We start from the raw sequence: 15733 nt of genomic DNA, 5'->3' as shown, positions 1-15733 counted from the left end.
TAGTACACATAAATACCCAAGAAAGTGGATGGGGAAACACCGCCGCGGTAGCTCAATTGGTAGAGCATCGCACGCGACAAGCGAAGGTTGTGGGTTCGGTTCCCACCTGCGGCAAGTTGTTTTTTCATCCACTTTAATTTCCATTAATTTATCATTACTTGATTTCATTTATTAAGCACATGCAATTTCCCCTATGTTGTACTTGGTGTCAGTGTTTGTTGGCTTCTCATTATATGACTAATAATTATCGGGGCCCTCGGTTAACCCCCTTTCTTCTCGTTTATTACATAACGAGGGTCTCGAATCCGGCAACATTGATGCCTTCAGGTAGCATATGTGTGTTTATTGACCAGTCTCCTTCACCCGAAAAGATCACGTTCTCGTGACGCCTGCGGCAAAAAAGACGTTCCACGTCCGCCGCCAAGGTCTGTGAGTGGGGGCGCTGGCTAACACTCCCAGGGTTCTACTAGTACACATAAATACCCAAGAAAGTGGATGGGGAAACGCCGCCGCGGTAGCTCAATTGGTAGAGCATCGCACGCGACATGCGAAGGTTGTGGGTTCGGTTCCCACCTGCGGCAACTTGTTTTTTCATCCACTTTAATTTCCATTAATTTATCATTACTTGATTTCATTTATTAAGCACATGCAATTTCCCCTATGTTGTACTTGGTGTCAGTGTTTGTTGGCTTCTCATTATATGACTAATAATTATCGGGGCCCTCGGTTAACCCCCTTTCTTCTCGTTTATATATATATATATACGTGCGACTTCTGGCATCTACTGCAGAGCGCCATTTACATGAAAAAAATAACCTTTATCGATGACGCACAGTTTTCGAGAATTTAGCTCCTCACTGAACATTTGTGTCGCACATAAGTTGCCGGAATGCACCTCGCGTGCGACCCAGTGCTGTAACTACACGTCCTGACAATTTCGCAAGAAACAAAAAAACAAAATGAAAGCAAATAAAATAAAACGAAAATAAAACTTACATCTATTACAACGTGAACGGCAAATCTGGGCTACGTTTCATTCAATATTTCAAATTTTATGCACTACTTACACTTTATGTTGTTGCCGATGTTTGTTTATTCACCGAAAAAGACTCCTTGAAAATCCACTTCGTGAACTTTGTTCGTGAGTAACGGGTTCGATTTTCATTTCCTTTGGGGCTTCGAGAGCCACAGAGATGTTTTTAATGCGGCATACAATTTGCTACAACCTACAGAGCTTTCACAAATTAATGTCGTTCTTCTTTACTGTCACTATTATTTTTCTACCAAATTCTTCATAGCTTGGCTCGTTGAATGTGGCTAATTCTCGTTATATTATATCTATTTTAATTATTCATTGATCCCCTCTCATTACTCAATTGCGCACTAATATTTCGTTTCAAGCTTTTCTCTTTTCTACTTGTTTCCTTTCAGTTCGGTATTTACAACATAACTTTTGTTTCATTGCGCATCGTCCAACCGCGCGATTCATGTACCATTGCCGATTGTGGGTACGTGCCATGTTGGAGGTTCAATAACAACGACAATCCTGATCCGTGACCACCCTCATATCTACCGCGTTATGCTGCTGAACACAGGGTCATGGATTCGATGGTTGACTACAGCGACCTCCTCCCAGCGCGTAATGTAAAAGTAAACCATAAATATCCCCACTTGGGGCCAGGGGGCCGGGGGGCCGGTAACATTTATAGGCTTTGTGACTATTTGTCACCGCTCCGCTGCAAAGGGGATGTCAGTAAATCATTATCATCATCATATGTTACGTAGTTCAGGAAGCTTGATGCTGGGAATATTTTGTCCGTTTAAAAAAAAGGTAGGTAAAACGTAAGGCAAAAAAATACAAAGTAAAGAGCTTCCTGGCGCAACCCACCGCGCCATATGCAAGGCGACGCCCATAGAAATCAACCACCATATATCCATTCATCCATCCATACGGGAGCCCTCTACTAGGGCGCTTCTTACAGCCCACAGTGCAATTTCAGGAAGAAAAATTCCTTAATTATTACTTTTCGAGTATACGTGACCTTTGTATAATTATAATCGCCGCGTTAGCATGACCGCCAATTAGACTTGAATGTATACACCACCCTTTGGAACATAATAACTAGAATGGAAAACAGTGTTTTTTTTTTTTGGCTGTTTGATCTGTGGTAGCGTCGGAACAAATCATGTTTGACGAATCACAGAACTCAGCAATGCGGCATTTATCAGTTAGGAGGAAAAAATAATGTAGGCTAGCTTCCGCGTACTTATAGAATAACAGCCTATGTTTAACAAAGCAGCGTTCGAGATGAAGGGGCCCGGTGAACTTCTATGTTAGTCATATTCTAATGTTGGCATACATAGGACCCAAAATACATCTTGTTTGGGCTTCGTGAACGGCCTGCTCAGTTTGTCCGGTAACGAAGAGAATCCAAGTAATACAAGTTGCAATGGTCTGCGAATATATGTATATATATATATATATATATATATATATATATATATATATATATATATATATATAGGGCACGGCAGCGTTCATCGGAACATGTCACATTTTGCTTGGCTCGTTGTGCAGGTACTTCTTCTTTTCCGGCCGCTGCCATGTTCTGCGCACCCGGCTTCCACAGAGCAGGCGCCGCGGAACCTTCAATCAAGAAATGCTTGGGAAACTGCGACTTCTTCTGACAGTCATCTGGACTACGACAAGCCAATCAGCGTCTCACTGCACTGGAACCACAGGGCAGTGACGTCACCGGATCCCCCTATAAAGGCTGCAATCAACCCCCATGGGCTCAGAGGGCACGGCAGCGTTCATCGGAACATGTCACATTTTGCTTGGCTCGTTGTGCAGGTGCTTCTTCTTTTCCGGCCGCTGCCATGTTCTGCGCACCCGGCTTCCACAGAGCAGGCGCCGCGGAACCTTCAATCAAGAAATGCTTGGGAAACTGCGACTTCTTCTGACAGTCATCTGGACTACGACAAGCCAATCAGCGTCTCACTGCACTGGAACCACAGGGCAGTGACGTCACCGGATCCCCCTATAAAGGCTGCAATCAACCCCCATGGGCTCAGAGGGCACGGCAGCGTTTATCGGAACATGTCACATTTTGCTTGGCTCGTTGTGCAGGTCAGTTTTTACAATTCATACCATTGCATACGTACCAGTCGTTACGGTCTTGTGATGCTGCCGTGCCCTCGGACTTGCATAAGCATTCTTGATGATTGTTGGTCTGTGTTCTTACTTCTGTTATGTGGTGATGTGGAAACGAATCCCGGTCCTCGCGGTGATAATGAACCAACACTTAGCACAATCTTGACAGAATTAAAGAGTCTGAAACTTGCCGATTCAAAGCGCGACGCTACTCTTACTGAAATTAACGAAAAGCTGTCCAAACTAGACGAAGTTCTCGCGATATCCAAGGCAAACAAAGAAAAGATACTTAAGCTCGAGGAAACAGTACAGCACTTACAGAATGTTGTGGCTGCACAGGGAAAACAACTGATAGATTTTGAGGACCGCAGCCGTAGGAATAACTTAGTAGTCTTCGGAATAAAGGAAGATGCTAGTGAAACCCGGTCCGATCTTGAAAGAAAGCTTCTTCAACACATTTGCAGGGACAAGCTAGGAGTGAATATTGATTCTCTGGAACGTATACACAGAATTGGCAAAAAAACGCTATAATCAACCAAGGCCTGTTATTCTTCGGCTCTACAATTACAACGAAAAAATAGCCGTACTTACAAATTGCCACAAACTGAAAGATTCCGGAGTGTCAATATCTGAAGACTACTCGCAGGCAACTGCAAAAATAAGGAAACTGCTTTGGCAATCCTATAAGAGCGAAAAACGCCCCGGTGATAAAATAAAGCTCGTCTACAACAAACTGCATGCAAATGGTAACATTTATGCGTGGGACGAGCAGAACAACTGCAGGGTATTGCTGCGCAAAGCAGCCCACACGTCCCAAGATTGACGAACAGATACCACCGCACGCGTTGTGGAAAAATCACTTCGACTAATATGTTTGAATGCGCAAAGTTTGTGCAACAAGCAAGACCGGCTCGAACAGTTATTACTCTCCTATGATCCACACGTGGCGATTATATCTGAAACTTGGCTTCATGCCGACATTCCTGATAGCTGCGCCGTACCACCTTCATACACATGCTACAGAAAGGACCGCACCACGAGGGGCGGCGGAATTGCCATTCTCGTTAAGGCTGGATTGTCTTCTGTCCTTTTGCCCGATGTTTCCACCTTTCATGAAAGCGTTTCCTGTAGGCTGATGTTCTCAGGTAACCAAATAACTATTGTTTGTATCTATAGGCCTCCTGGGGCGGGACCAGTATATCTACTGGAATTATATGATTACCTAGAAAAGTACTTACATCAGAATATTATAATTGCAGGTGACTTTAATCTTCCCCACATTGATTGGGGCTCCATGAAGTTTAGTCCCCCCGATGCGCATAGTTCAGAAGTATTACTTGATATATTGTTAGCGTATAATCTAGTCCAGACTGTACACTCTCCTACACGCGTAACTAGTTCAGCTTCCTCAATTCTAGACCTCGTTTTATGTTCCGCAGGCATAAAAAATTGCATTACTGAAGTTTACGAGGGCATTTCTGATCACAAACTGGTCTACTTTAACTGCATGCTCCCTCGCCAACTGGGAACGTCCTCGCCAAAATTACAAACTGTAAAGCATTTTGACGCAGCAGACAACCCACGCATTATGCATTTTCTGCAAGATGCCCTCTTATCGTTTTGTGAGGACGACGTAAATGCGTTGTGGGCGAGGTTTAAATACCTCTGCGATTACTGCATAAGAAACTTTGTACCGGAAAAAGTAAAGAAACTAGGGAGAACAAACCCTTGGTTAACCCGAGAACTAATACAATTAAAACGGAAGATCAAGCGTTGCAGGAAGAAAAAGAATAAAAATGCGTCACTAATTACAGAATTAAACGCCTCCCTCAAGCTCGGACTGCAAAAAGCAAGAGACAGGTATTTTTCGGAGACACTTGGTCGTTTTGGAACGGAAAATCCTCGAAAATTCTGGCAGTACCTCTCGAATAAGGACAATAAAAAGTTAGACCAAGTAACGGTCGATGGGGAAGTTGTCACGGACAAAAAGGAAATGGCAGACAGGTTCAACCTCCATTTCCAAAGCGTATTTTCCAGACCTGATGCAAGGATTGATAACACGTCAGTTAGTGATGGCGCAAGCACCATTACCATCTCTTTGGAAGGTGTTACCGAACTTCTATTGCGATTGGATCCAAAAAAATCAGCCGGTCCTGATAACATTCCCGCAGCATTCTTAAAAAGGTATGCAGAAATTCTGGCCAGATTTCTTGTCGTAATCTTTCAAAAATCTGTAGAGTCAGGCGCCGTACCCCATGACTGGCGTGTTGCTCGTGTTGTACCCGTATTAAAGAAAGGAAATCCATCGGAAATCAATAATTACCGCCCTATATCTCTCACCTCTATTCCTTGCAAACTAATAGAGCATATTATACTCAAATACCTTAACAGCTTTTTAGACGCGAATAAAATAATTAGCAACAGGCAACATGGCTTCCGGCAACGTTTTTCCACTACTACACAACTAATTGATACCGTACATAATCTAACAAAAACTCTCGACAGTGGTGGTCAGGTAGATATAATTTTTATGGATTTCTCCAAGGCGTTTGATAGGGTTCCTCACTCCAAATTAATAACCAAAATGAAAGAAATGGGTATCCCTTCCTGTATCATTGCTTGGGTTATGTCATATTTACAAAATAGAAAACAATATGTGGAAATTGATGGCAACTGCTCCCGCTTTTTAGATGTTCACTCTGGTGTTCCTCAGGGCTCAGTCTTGGGGCCTGTTTTATTTAATATATATATTAACGACCTGTTAGGTATTCTGGAACTAAGCACGTCGGCCAGGTTATTCGCCGATGACTGCATTATCTTCAAAAGCATTCATTCTGTATCCGATCAACTTGTCCTAAATTCGAACTTACAGCTCCTTGCAGACTGGTGTAACAAGTGGGATATGACAATTAATTACGATAAAACCGTTTATTTATGTGCTACGAATAAGATCAACAAAATGAAATTTACGTATGGCATTGGGGACAACATAATTAGTCAAGTGGAAGAATACAGATACCTGGGCGTGACTTTAACATCTGATCTTAAATGGTCATCCCATATCTCCAACATCTGCTCCGCTGCAAGGAAAAAGCTAGGTTTCTTAAAATATAAATTAGGCAATTCTTCAAGCGCACTTAGACTTCAAGCTTACAAATCAATTGTTAGACCTACTCTTGAATACGCCAGCATAGTATGGGACCCACACTCCACAATCAACATAGATAAACTAGAAAAAATCCAGAGATTAGCAGTAAGGTTTATATATAACCGCTATAAGCGAAGGGACTCTCCGTCCGCCATGTTAAATCAGGCAGCCCTTGAGCCATTGGCTGAAAGAAGAAAGGCTGCCCGGCTGCGCTTTTTTCACTCTTTGCATTTTCAAAAACTAGGCATCCAGCCACAGGATTACTTCGAAAGGGACACAACCAGACCCTCACGACACAAACATAGCCATAACATCAAGCCAATATTTGCCCGCACGAATTTCTTCAAACATTCATTTTTCCCTAAAACAATATCCGACTGGAATTCCCTGCCTCTTGACTCACCTCTCCTTTCTTCAACTTCTTGAGAGCCTGTATGTAAGTATCTATGTGTATGGCTAGAAATGATGATTACTTATTAACTGTGCGTAGTGTGCTTTTTTGTCTATGTACCTGTGTTTGGGGCACGCACTCTCACAAATTGTATTTGCTTTGTAACCCTGTTTAGTTTTGTTATATTTTTTGTGTAAATCCCCATTGTTGCTGATCCTAAGGCATAGTGCTTACTAAAAAATGTATGTACCCTCTCCTGCTTGGACCGATCCGGTCTGCAGTATTTTGTAAATAAAAAATAAATAAATAAATATATATATATATATATATATATATATATATATATATATATATATATATATATATAACACCCTCCAGCTGGCACAAGTTTTGCTAGCTACACGGTTCAAAAATTGTTCGCAAAGTGTATTTTTCTCACAAATACGCATGAATGCTGAATGCATGCGCTCGACGTATACGGCGTGTTTATACTTTTTAACACATCAACAATATGTACCTATAATCAACTACGGGACTCGGCCAAGAAACGAGCGTTTCATGCTGCAACAGCTGCTCCGGTGGTGGCGGCGTCGGTTTTTGTAATAGTGTAAGGATCATAAATCGGCTTATTAATTACGTTATATTGGAAATAAGAGATTGAGTGTTTACGAGTGAAAGACATTACTTTGCATTTAGACGAATTAAGAGTCATTAACCGAGTGCTACACCAATCCAAAATAAGATGAAGGTCGTTTTGAAGAATGAGCTGGTCATCGGGGCTGGTTATAGGGCGGTAAATAATGCAGTCATCTGCGAATATTCGCACTCGAGATGCTAAGTTATTAGGAAGATCGTTAATGTATATTAAGAATAGTAGCGGCCTAAGAACGCTACCTTGTGGCACGCCGGAAGTGGCATAGGAAAGGGGCGAAGAAAGGTTGTTAACGATTTTAAATTGCCGGCGATTAGAAAGAGTTCCGGAGCCAAGTTAGTGTCAATGAATGCAAACTGTGAAATCAAGCGGAACGGGATACGCGATCAAACGCCTTGGAAAAGTCAAGGAATATGCTATCAATCTGTACATTATGGTCCATGTCTAAATGCAGATCAGTCGTGAATTCTAAAAGCTGTGTCTCACATGACAAACCCTTCCTGAGCCCGTGCTGATTAGTGAAAAAAAAAGTTGTTTGATTCCAGATGGTTGTATATGTGAGATGCAATTATATGCTCGAGCAATTTACAACAAATACACGTGAGCGAAATTGGCCGGTAGATATCTGGTAAGTACCTGTCATCGTTTTTGAATATGGGAACTACTTTCGCAGTCTTCCAATCTGACGGGAGCGCTCCTGAAGTTAGTGACTGTCTGAGAATGTGATATATTATTTTGCTAGAAGTCATAACGGTGTTATTTAGTATTTTGGAATTGATCTCATCAACGCCACAAGAATTAGGCAACTTATGATTGTTTATAAGAGATACAATGCCGTCGATAGTAATGTCGATGGGCGTCATGTACTGATAGTCCAAATCTGGAACATCAGGTAGGGTGGAGTGATCTTCAGTACTAAATGTAGATGAAAAATATGCGTTGAAGCATGAAGGACACTCATTGTCTGGAAGGGGCACGTGGTCGCTATTATGTAAAAAAAATGTGATTAGTGTCGTGGTTCGAAGAGATAATCCGCCAGATCTTTTTAGTGTCGGATTTGAGAAGAGATGGAAGGTCATGTGAAAAATATTTGTCTTTAGCAGCGGATAAAGCGGAGTTGTAGTTTTTTAAACACTCATAGTATTTTTCCCAAGTCGATGGGGTGTCCAATTGTTTAGCACTACTCTATACGCGTTTCTTTTTGTTTCGAAGACGCCGAAGGAAACAGGTGAACCATGGGTTCGATTTATCATTGGGTATTGTGAATAATGGGGTGTATTGGTTTACCAGTGACTGTAATTTGCCTCGAAACAGTACCCACATTTCTTCCACAGATCTACTGCAAAAGGAAGGGAGAAATGCATTGTTGAAAAAAAATCTAGGTTAGCATTATTGGTAGTATAGTCCCACTTGTTATAGTTTCGAATTGTTTTTTTTTTGCTACACCCGTATATGGTAATGGAATATTAAGGGTTAGTTTGATTAGATTATGGTCGCTGAAACCATCCAAGTATGTTATTTGCTGAACTGTTTCAGGTTTGGTTGTCAGTACTAAATCTAAGATGTTGGGACCACGAGTGGGTTGGTTGACAGCCTGGGCGAAGTTGAAGTCTGGGGTTAAATTATTGAACTCTAATGACACTCGACAGGTAGAGGTTAGCTTTGCCCAGTCGATGTGTGGAAAATTTAAATCCCCTAATAGATAAATTATATCCGCTGGGCAGGCCTTAATTGCAGTAGCAATACTGTTCCGAAGATCGGTGGCAGAGGTTTGGTGTTCATCACGAGGACGGCAACAGGCACCAATGAGTGCTTTCGTAGAATTGGTTTGACAGGCGGCCCAAACGATTCCGAGATGCGAGTCAGAGTTGACGTAATAAGATATAATTATTTTTTAATCGCAAGAATGACGCCACCACCTCGCCTGTCAAGGCGCATATGACGGTATATATTGTGTGTGCTGGCGAGGGAAAAAATTTCGTTATCAGAAATATCTGGATGCAGCCATGTTTCGGTGAGAATGACTATGTCAGAATCGGCATCTTTAGGGAAGGAAGAAATGATTTCATGCTTTGATATTAGGCTTCGGATGTTAATAAACGATAGGCATATTGGTGTTATAATGGGAAAAGATCGCGATTCCTGACAGTCGTGAGTGCACGTGCGCCTCTCATGTTATCTATTCCACCGAACAACAGTTTGTGTTGCAATTTCATGGACATATGTCGTTGTATCAATACGCAGCCTATCAACAGATAACCTATACGGTTTGTTTTGCGTCTTAGCGAACTCTATCAGTTTTCTTCTGGCTCGGCGAGTGGTAAACGCGAAGTTTTCGCGCATGAAAATAATGATGAGCCTTTAAGCTTACGTGCAGCTGCAAGTACTTGTTCTTTGTCTTTAAAAAAAATGTTAACTTTGCTATGAGCGGCCGGTGCTTGTCGCATTGTATTGGCCTAGTTGACGTACACGTTCAAACTGTGCACCAGCTATGTTTATGTCGAGCTTTTCTGTGCAAAACTTTATTATTTTCATCTCCCATGCTGCCCAATCCTCTGCTGAGTCATCTTGAATACCAAAGAAAAGCAAGTTAGATCGTCGCAGCCTGTTCTCCGTGTCATTGCACTTAGAGGTGATTGTTACGAGCTGATTAGAAACACCATGCAGAAGATCGGCTCCCGCGGCTGAATCGGCCGAGCGCTCCGACAGAGCGCTTGCTTCTAGTGGCGTTACCCTTACGTTAGGAAGTTCGATTTCGCTCTTAGCGGCTGCTAGCTTGTCTTTAGTACTTTTTAGTTCAGCACGTAGTAGAGCATTGCCTTGCTCAAGCTTGGTTACTTTTGTTAGCGAAGTAGTCTCCCCCTTTCTAGCGCTTTCTAGACATATAGGTGCATAATCTTATCTGTGGTTCCTTGATACCCATTTTTGTGAAGAATGTTATATCCCACTGTCCTGAACGCCGTGTAATTTGATAATTTGATGGTTAGCATGGGTTAAGACGTGCTTAACGACCTTTAGTTGACTTTCTGAATGTATGAACAAAATATGGTTCGGGGTAACAAACGTATCATAATCACCTAAAAATTTAACTGCGCTATCTGGAATGCGCATGTCAATAAATCTTGTTCGTCTTTTCGAGCCTACCTTCAAGCGCACATTCTTCAGAGCATCTATAAGCGCAGTACTAGCGTCCCTTAAGAAAAGAATGACTCATTTGTTTTGAATATTGCACACAATAGGAGTCCTCTCACAATTACCTCCTCTTCCAGTGGCGCAAGCTAGGGTGATCCAGATGAGGAAAATGGACCATAGGATGCGATCGAAAAAGGCCGTGGATAGTTTGCCGAACTCGGTAGTGGGGTCTTTGGTGCGGTACCATGCAACCTTCACGAAGATGCAGGTGAGCCCACTTGCGACGGCAAGAAGCCAGGCTGCTATCTGGAACATCTGAAAAAGCAGGTCATTTCAGGAAAAAGAAAACGTTGATGTTCTCGTTGTTTAAAATCATGAAAAATGCTGTCTATTTGCGCAGTCGGAGATATGCTGTACTTTCTGTTTACAAAGTTTGATATGTAATTCCAGGTGCGTGCCTGGAGGTGTCGTCTCTCTTCGCTACAAAGATTTACTTTCATTGCACAGACGCAGCGTGGTGGCTATAGGCATATATGTGGTGCCGTGCAGTGGAGTGCAAAGTAAGGAGTTCGATTCCCCCATGCTTCTACCGTATATTATTCACGGTGGTGCGAAGCGCCAACTCGTGGCTTCGATTGCCTTCTTCGGCTGCCGCATCCATCTGAAGGCGCAATAATTCACTGTATTCTATGCATTACCAGGTGGAAGTTCGGGACATTTAGTCCACTACTCCGCTATACGACAATGCAGTACACCGGATTTTTCAGCATAGCTTTACTAGGATTTCTAGCATAGTTATGGTGATACTAGAAATTTTCACCCTCTTAGGAATCAGTATTTTAGGTTTTCTCCATCACTATATACTAGGATGACAACACATTGACCTAAATGTCTATGCTCGCGAAATGGTGCCTTATCAAGAAACTATTACACTATTTACTCGATTTGGACAAGTTCTTTCATGATTTTTGTTGCTTGAACGACCCTAGCATTGCTTTCGAATAACGGTAAAATTGACCAAATTGACTGAACCTCACTGTTTTTATTGTTATGTTGGCAACCTGTGCATCCCGATCCAATCTGTAAACAAGTCGATCGAAGTCCAAATTTGGTTTTCGTTGGAATCAACGTCAATTTCGCTGTGCCTGTGACTGGTGTTACAGTTGCAATGCTGCAGCACCCTTTGAACTTTCGTGCTTCGACTCCGTTTATTCGTGACGCGCCTGCTTCGAGAGACGAGAAGTTTTCATGGCCGAGAGGGTGGGAAACTCCGCCATGACTCGGCCGCTTGACGTGAACGATTCGCGGATAGCAAGACCAACGGAAGACCCTCTTTAAATCTGTGACCGGCCAGAGGGGCTCTGTGGACCTCATAGTGGCCTAGTAGTGTCCCCAAATGAAATTAACTTGCGGCCTCTTAAGAGGAAGCTCTAGCTCGGGCCCAACTCCGACGCGGCCTGTTCAAATACATGTAAAACGCAGAAACCCTTTTCAGAGATAACCCCTGAACCGATTTTAATTAAATCTCTTGAATTTCAGAGAGAAAGGTAAGTTCTAGTGACTGCTGGAAGAATAGTTTCTATTTCGGGCCTGAATTTTGGTACCAGAATTTCTTCTTTTTTCGTTGCATATATATCCTAAAGAATGGGTATTTTTATGCTCAATGCCGAAGGCGGATGTACTGCTACCATGTGAGGAACTTCAGGAACTTTCAAGCTGTATGTCCCAGCTTCTCACCTTACCAACCCCCGCCAAACTTGTTGGAAAATTAAAAAAAAAAACATTGTAGCATCCATTTTCCCGTCTATCTTACACTCCTCTGCCTCTGTGATTATTTATTTACGGAGGGTGACGTTCCATCGCTACTTTCCAGCTGGTGGCCATGAACGCATTGGTTGTCGATGTCCCGAATTATTGTCCAAGTTTGTTGAGTGGATTTCAAAGCATCATAGACGGTCAGTGGTAATCCAGGGCCTTTGGGTAACATATAACCCGAGCATTACAGTGAATGTTGCGTTACAGTGGAACATTCGAGTCTCCAGAATGATAGGTCCGCTGAAATGGTTTTAGTTCAAGCGAAGTGTGAAGTAATAACATATAAAAGAAACTTTGTTTATCAATATAAAGTTGTTTGTTGAAATACGGAGGTTCGGGGTTGAGCACAGCGTGAACAGACAGCCACTTTAACACAAACATCTACTACGTGACTCAACTGGAACCACTTGTGATACTGCAGCAATAACTTGATTTATTTGCACACTAAAATTATGCAGTAAAAGTAATCCCGAGCGTGGAAGGTCTATTACTAAAAAATAAAAGTTGCGAAACTAACACGAAAACATTTGAATAGCAAAAGGCAAGGGAAGATGCTGCAGTGCCTGCATAGGTGAAATAATCCATTCCAAATTGCAGAAAAATTGACCTACGGTCCACGATTCCCATGATAGCTAAACGATTAATTGCAGCTACAAATTTTCCTTCAGTAACCTTCATGTGAAACTGTGCCTGGCTCGCCACTTTGGAGATTGGTGGGTGGCTAAGCCTCTGAACGCACTTGCACTGTTCTGAACTCCCGTGGCACTCATGAGTAAGGTTTAGCTGTACTCAACGAATGGTGAATGCACCACTGGCATTATACTTTATTGCCTTTTCTTTAGACTGTCACTGGATTCACAGTGGATTTTGCTGGAGTGTGGATTACTCCTCTGAAGTCTCAAACATTGTCGCACACAGGTCATTTTATGTTTGAATGGACTCTACGAGTCGTTTGTGCATTAGCACAATTAGTTACCCCCCATGGTTGCTCAGTGGCTATGGTGTTGGGCTGCTGAGCACCAGGTCGCGGGATGGAATTCCGGCTGCGGCGGCCGCATTTCGATGGGGGCGAAATGCGAAAACACCCATGTAGTTAGATTTAGGCGCTCGTTAAAGAACCCCAGGTGGTCTAAATTTCCGGAGTCCTCCACTACGGTGTGCCTCATAATAAGAAAGTGGTTTTGGCACGTTAAACCCCATAATTTAATTTTTTGTAAGCACAATTAATTTTTTACGCCATTCATTGTCCGCTAAACAAGAAAGGTACAGTACTCAACCTCACAGGAAACTCACCTTCGGTATCTCTCTCTTCCTGAACCATGCAACCAAAAAAAATGTTATGCACCCCGAAAAATAGCACACGGCATGGTAGAACGGGTAGAAGTAGTAGCGGTAAGCAGTCTTCAAGAATGTTCTACAAGAAGAGAGAGAGATAAAAGAAATAAAGCAGTATTAGAATAATTATTTTCAACATAGAATGACGAATTCCACTACATTAGCTGTATACGCTAGGTGTTCCATCGAAGGCGTTAAAAATTTATTACCTCATTGAGTAATCATGAGGTAATAAAACTTTTTGTAGCTCTCGAGTACTCCACAAAGAGGAAAGGGAAGAACCAAGTTATGCATACGGGAACGTTTTGAACAGCTCGCGCAGGGCACTGATGGGGGCAGGGAGGTGGTTGAAGTCGCCGGTGGTTCTTAATATGAACGTTTTAGGCTTGTAGCGCAGCTCAGGAAGAGCAAAAAAGGGGGGAGGTAGGGGTAATCAAAGGGAACGGAAAACAGAGTGATTACCCTTTGATTACCCCTATCTCCCCCCTTTTTTGCTCTATCTGAGCTGCGCTACAAGCCTAAAACAGTCATGACATACCAACTCGCCAAAACTGCCACGCTTTTGAACTTAATATGGACGACTCGCTGTAAATGAGGGCATGCTATAAAGACACGAATACCTTTAGTTGGTGATCACTACGGAGATGATGTCATCTTTGAGGTTCAGGGTCCGTACTATAAAGCTTCTCCTAAGTCAGGGTCATACATGAACGTCGATCACCACAGCGATCGTCTAGTTCTTATGCCGAACGCTCTCACGCACTGCGGGTGCCCGAATTCAGGTCATCAGAGGAACGCTTTTACGTGGCAGAAGTTTGCTTCACATGGGCCTTGCATAGAAAAAACTATTCCGCGAAATATGCGCGAACATACGATCGGCTTTAAGGAAGACATCAGAATGGCGCTGCAAATATAAACAGGTTATTTTTTTTCGACGGCGCAGCATTCGCGCCGGTGCATGTCGGCAAGTTACATTATATTTGATGATCTTCTTACTGAAATTCACTATCAGAATTTGAATTATATACCTTAGGAAGTAAGTGGCATTTGCGGAATGGATGCTGTCAGCGCTGAAGAGTTCCAAAGCGTGTTCACTGTAATTCTTACACCAACAGCATTCTCGGCGTATCTGTTTTCAGATTTAGAGTGAAATAAGGGTGGTTTACTTAGATTGCCAGGTGTGGTCGCTTAAGCATCCGATGCAGTGTTTTGGGCTTACTTTACATCAAGCGCCAGGTCGGGAAAGGAACGGCTCTAAGATCGTTCTGCATGACCCGCACCTCGAATCAAGTTATCTATGCTGAGACGGACTGTGCAATAATCACAAGCGGTAATATCTCGAAGTAGTTATAGGTTCTTTTAATGCGATTTGGATTCTTTGTCTACCTCACGCACTTTTCGAGGGCGACCCGCCTATCAATACGTCTAACCGTTTTCACGACAGTCTGGGTAACGGGTAGTCTATGGTCGAATGGGCAGCACATCGGGCTGTTGTGCTGAGGCAACAGGGTTAGATAACAACTGCCGGACCAGTGCCCATATGTCTTCTGTCACTCCCCCCAACACAGCTACCCGGATGTAGTCAGGAAAGCGAGGATATCGAAAATTTTCGGGGAGGAGGGGGGTGATGCTTCAATACCAGCGCAGCCACCTTGGATACCGCGTTTGTCCCCCGGGTTCCCCCTTTCGCTTTCGCTCCCAGAGATCGCGAATGTAGCAAGTATACGCGCTGTTTTATTTTCTGCACGAAACAACACAGGGTGCTTCAGTGATAACTTGGGGTAAGCGCGTTTGAACATCTGCTGTCAAACTGTAAGGGTTGGCAGCCAATACAGATGCAGCATCGTGGCAAATATGGCTCACAAGCAACAACAATATTTCAATAAAGTTTTAATTAGAAAATATAGAGGCAATATTGCATGCGCAAAATTGAAGCCCGACAGTCATACGTTGACCAACGACAACGTTACAAAAATCGTCGTAAGTACTACGGCGCGCAGTATTTTGGCTGTGGGCAGCCCTGAACCCAAACTGAAATTAAATAGCTGGTCAGTGACGCTGATCTCCCCACCATATTAGAAAACGCCACCTGCTTCGCTGCTGCGC

At 42.9% G+C, this 15733-nt stretch overlaps 1 protein-coding gene across 2 annotated transcripts in view; it reads right to left on the bottom strand.

The window, feature by feature from the left end:
* The window catches only part of LOC135897358 (nose resistant to fluoxetine protein 6-like), a 76460-nt gene that overhangs the window by 19742 nt on the left and 40985 nt on the right, over window positions 1-15733 (bottom strand). For both annotated transcript variants that reach the window (XM_070538896.1, XM_065425970.1), the window contains exons 7-8: window positions 13586-13706; window positions 10603-10792 (exon numbers count right to left, since the gene is read on the bottom strand). In XM_070538896.1, coding sequence (XP_070394997.1) covers window positions 10603-10792; window positions 13586-13706 — 311 coding nt within the window. The remainder of the gene's footprint in view (window positions 1-10602; window positions 10793-13585; window positions 13707-15733) is intronic.

This window comes from Dermacentor albipictus, chromosome 1 (genome assembly GCF_038994185.2).
Source record: "Dermacentor albipictus isolate Rhodes 1998 colony chromosome 1, USDA_Dalb.pri_finalv2, whole genome shotgun sequence".
NCBI lineage: Eukaryota > Metazoa > Arthropoda > Arachnida > Ixodida > Ixodidae > Dermacentor > Dermacentor albipictus.
The sequence above is the reverse complement of the archived record's forward strand: the minus strand, read 5'-3'. Positions and strand labels throughout refer to the sequence as shown.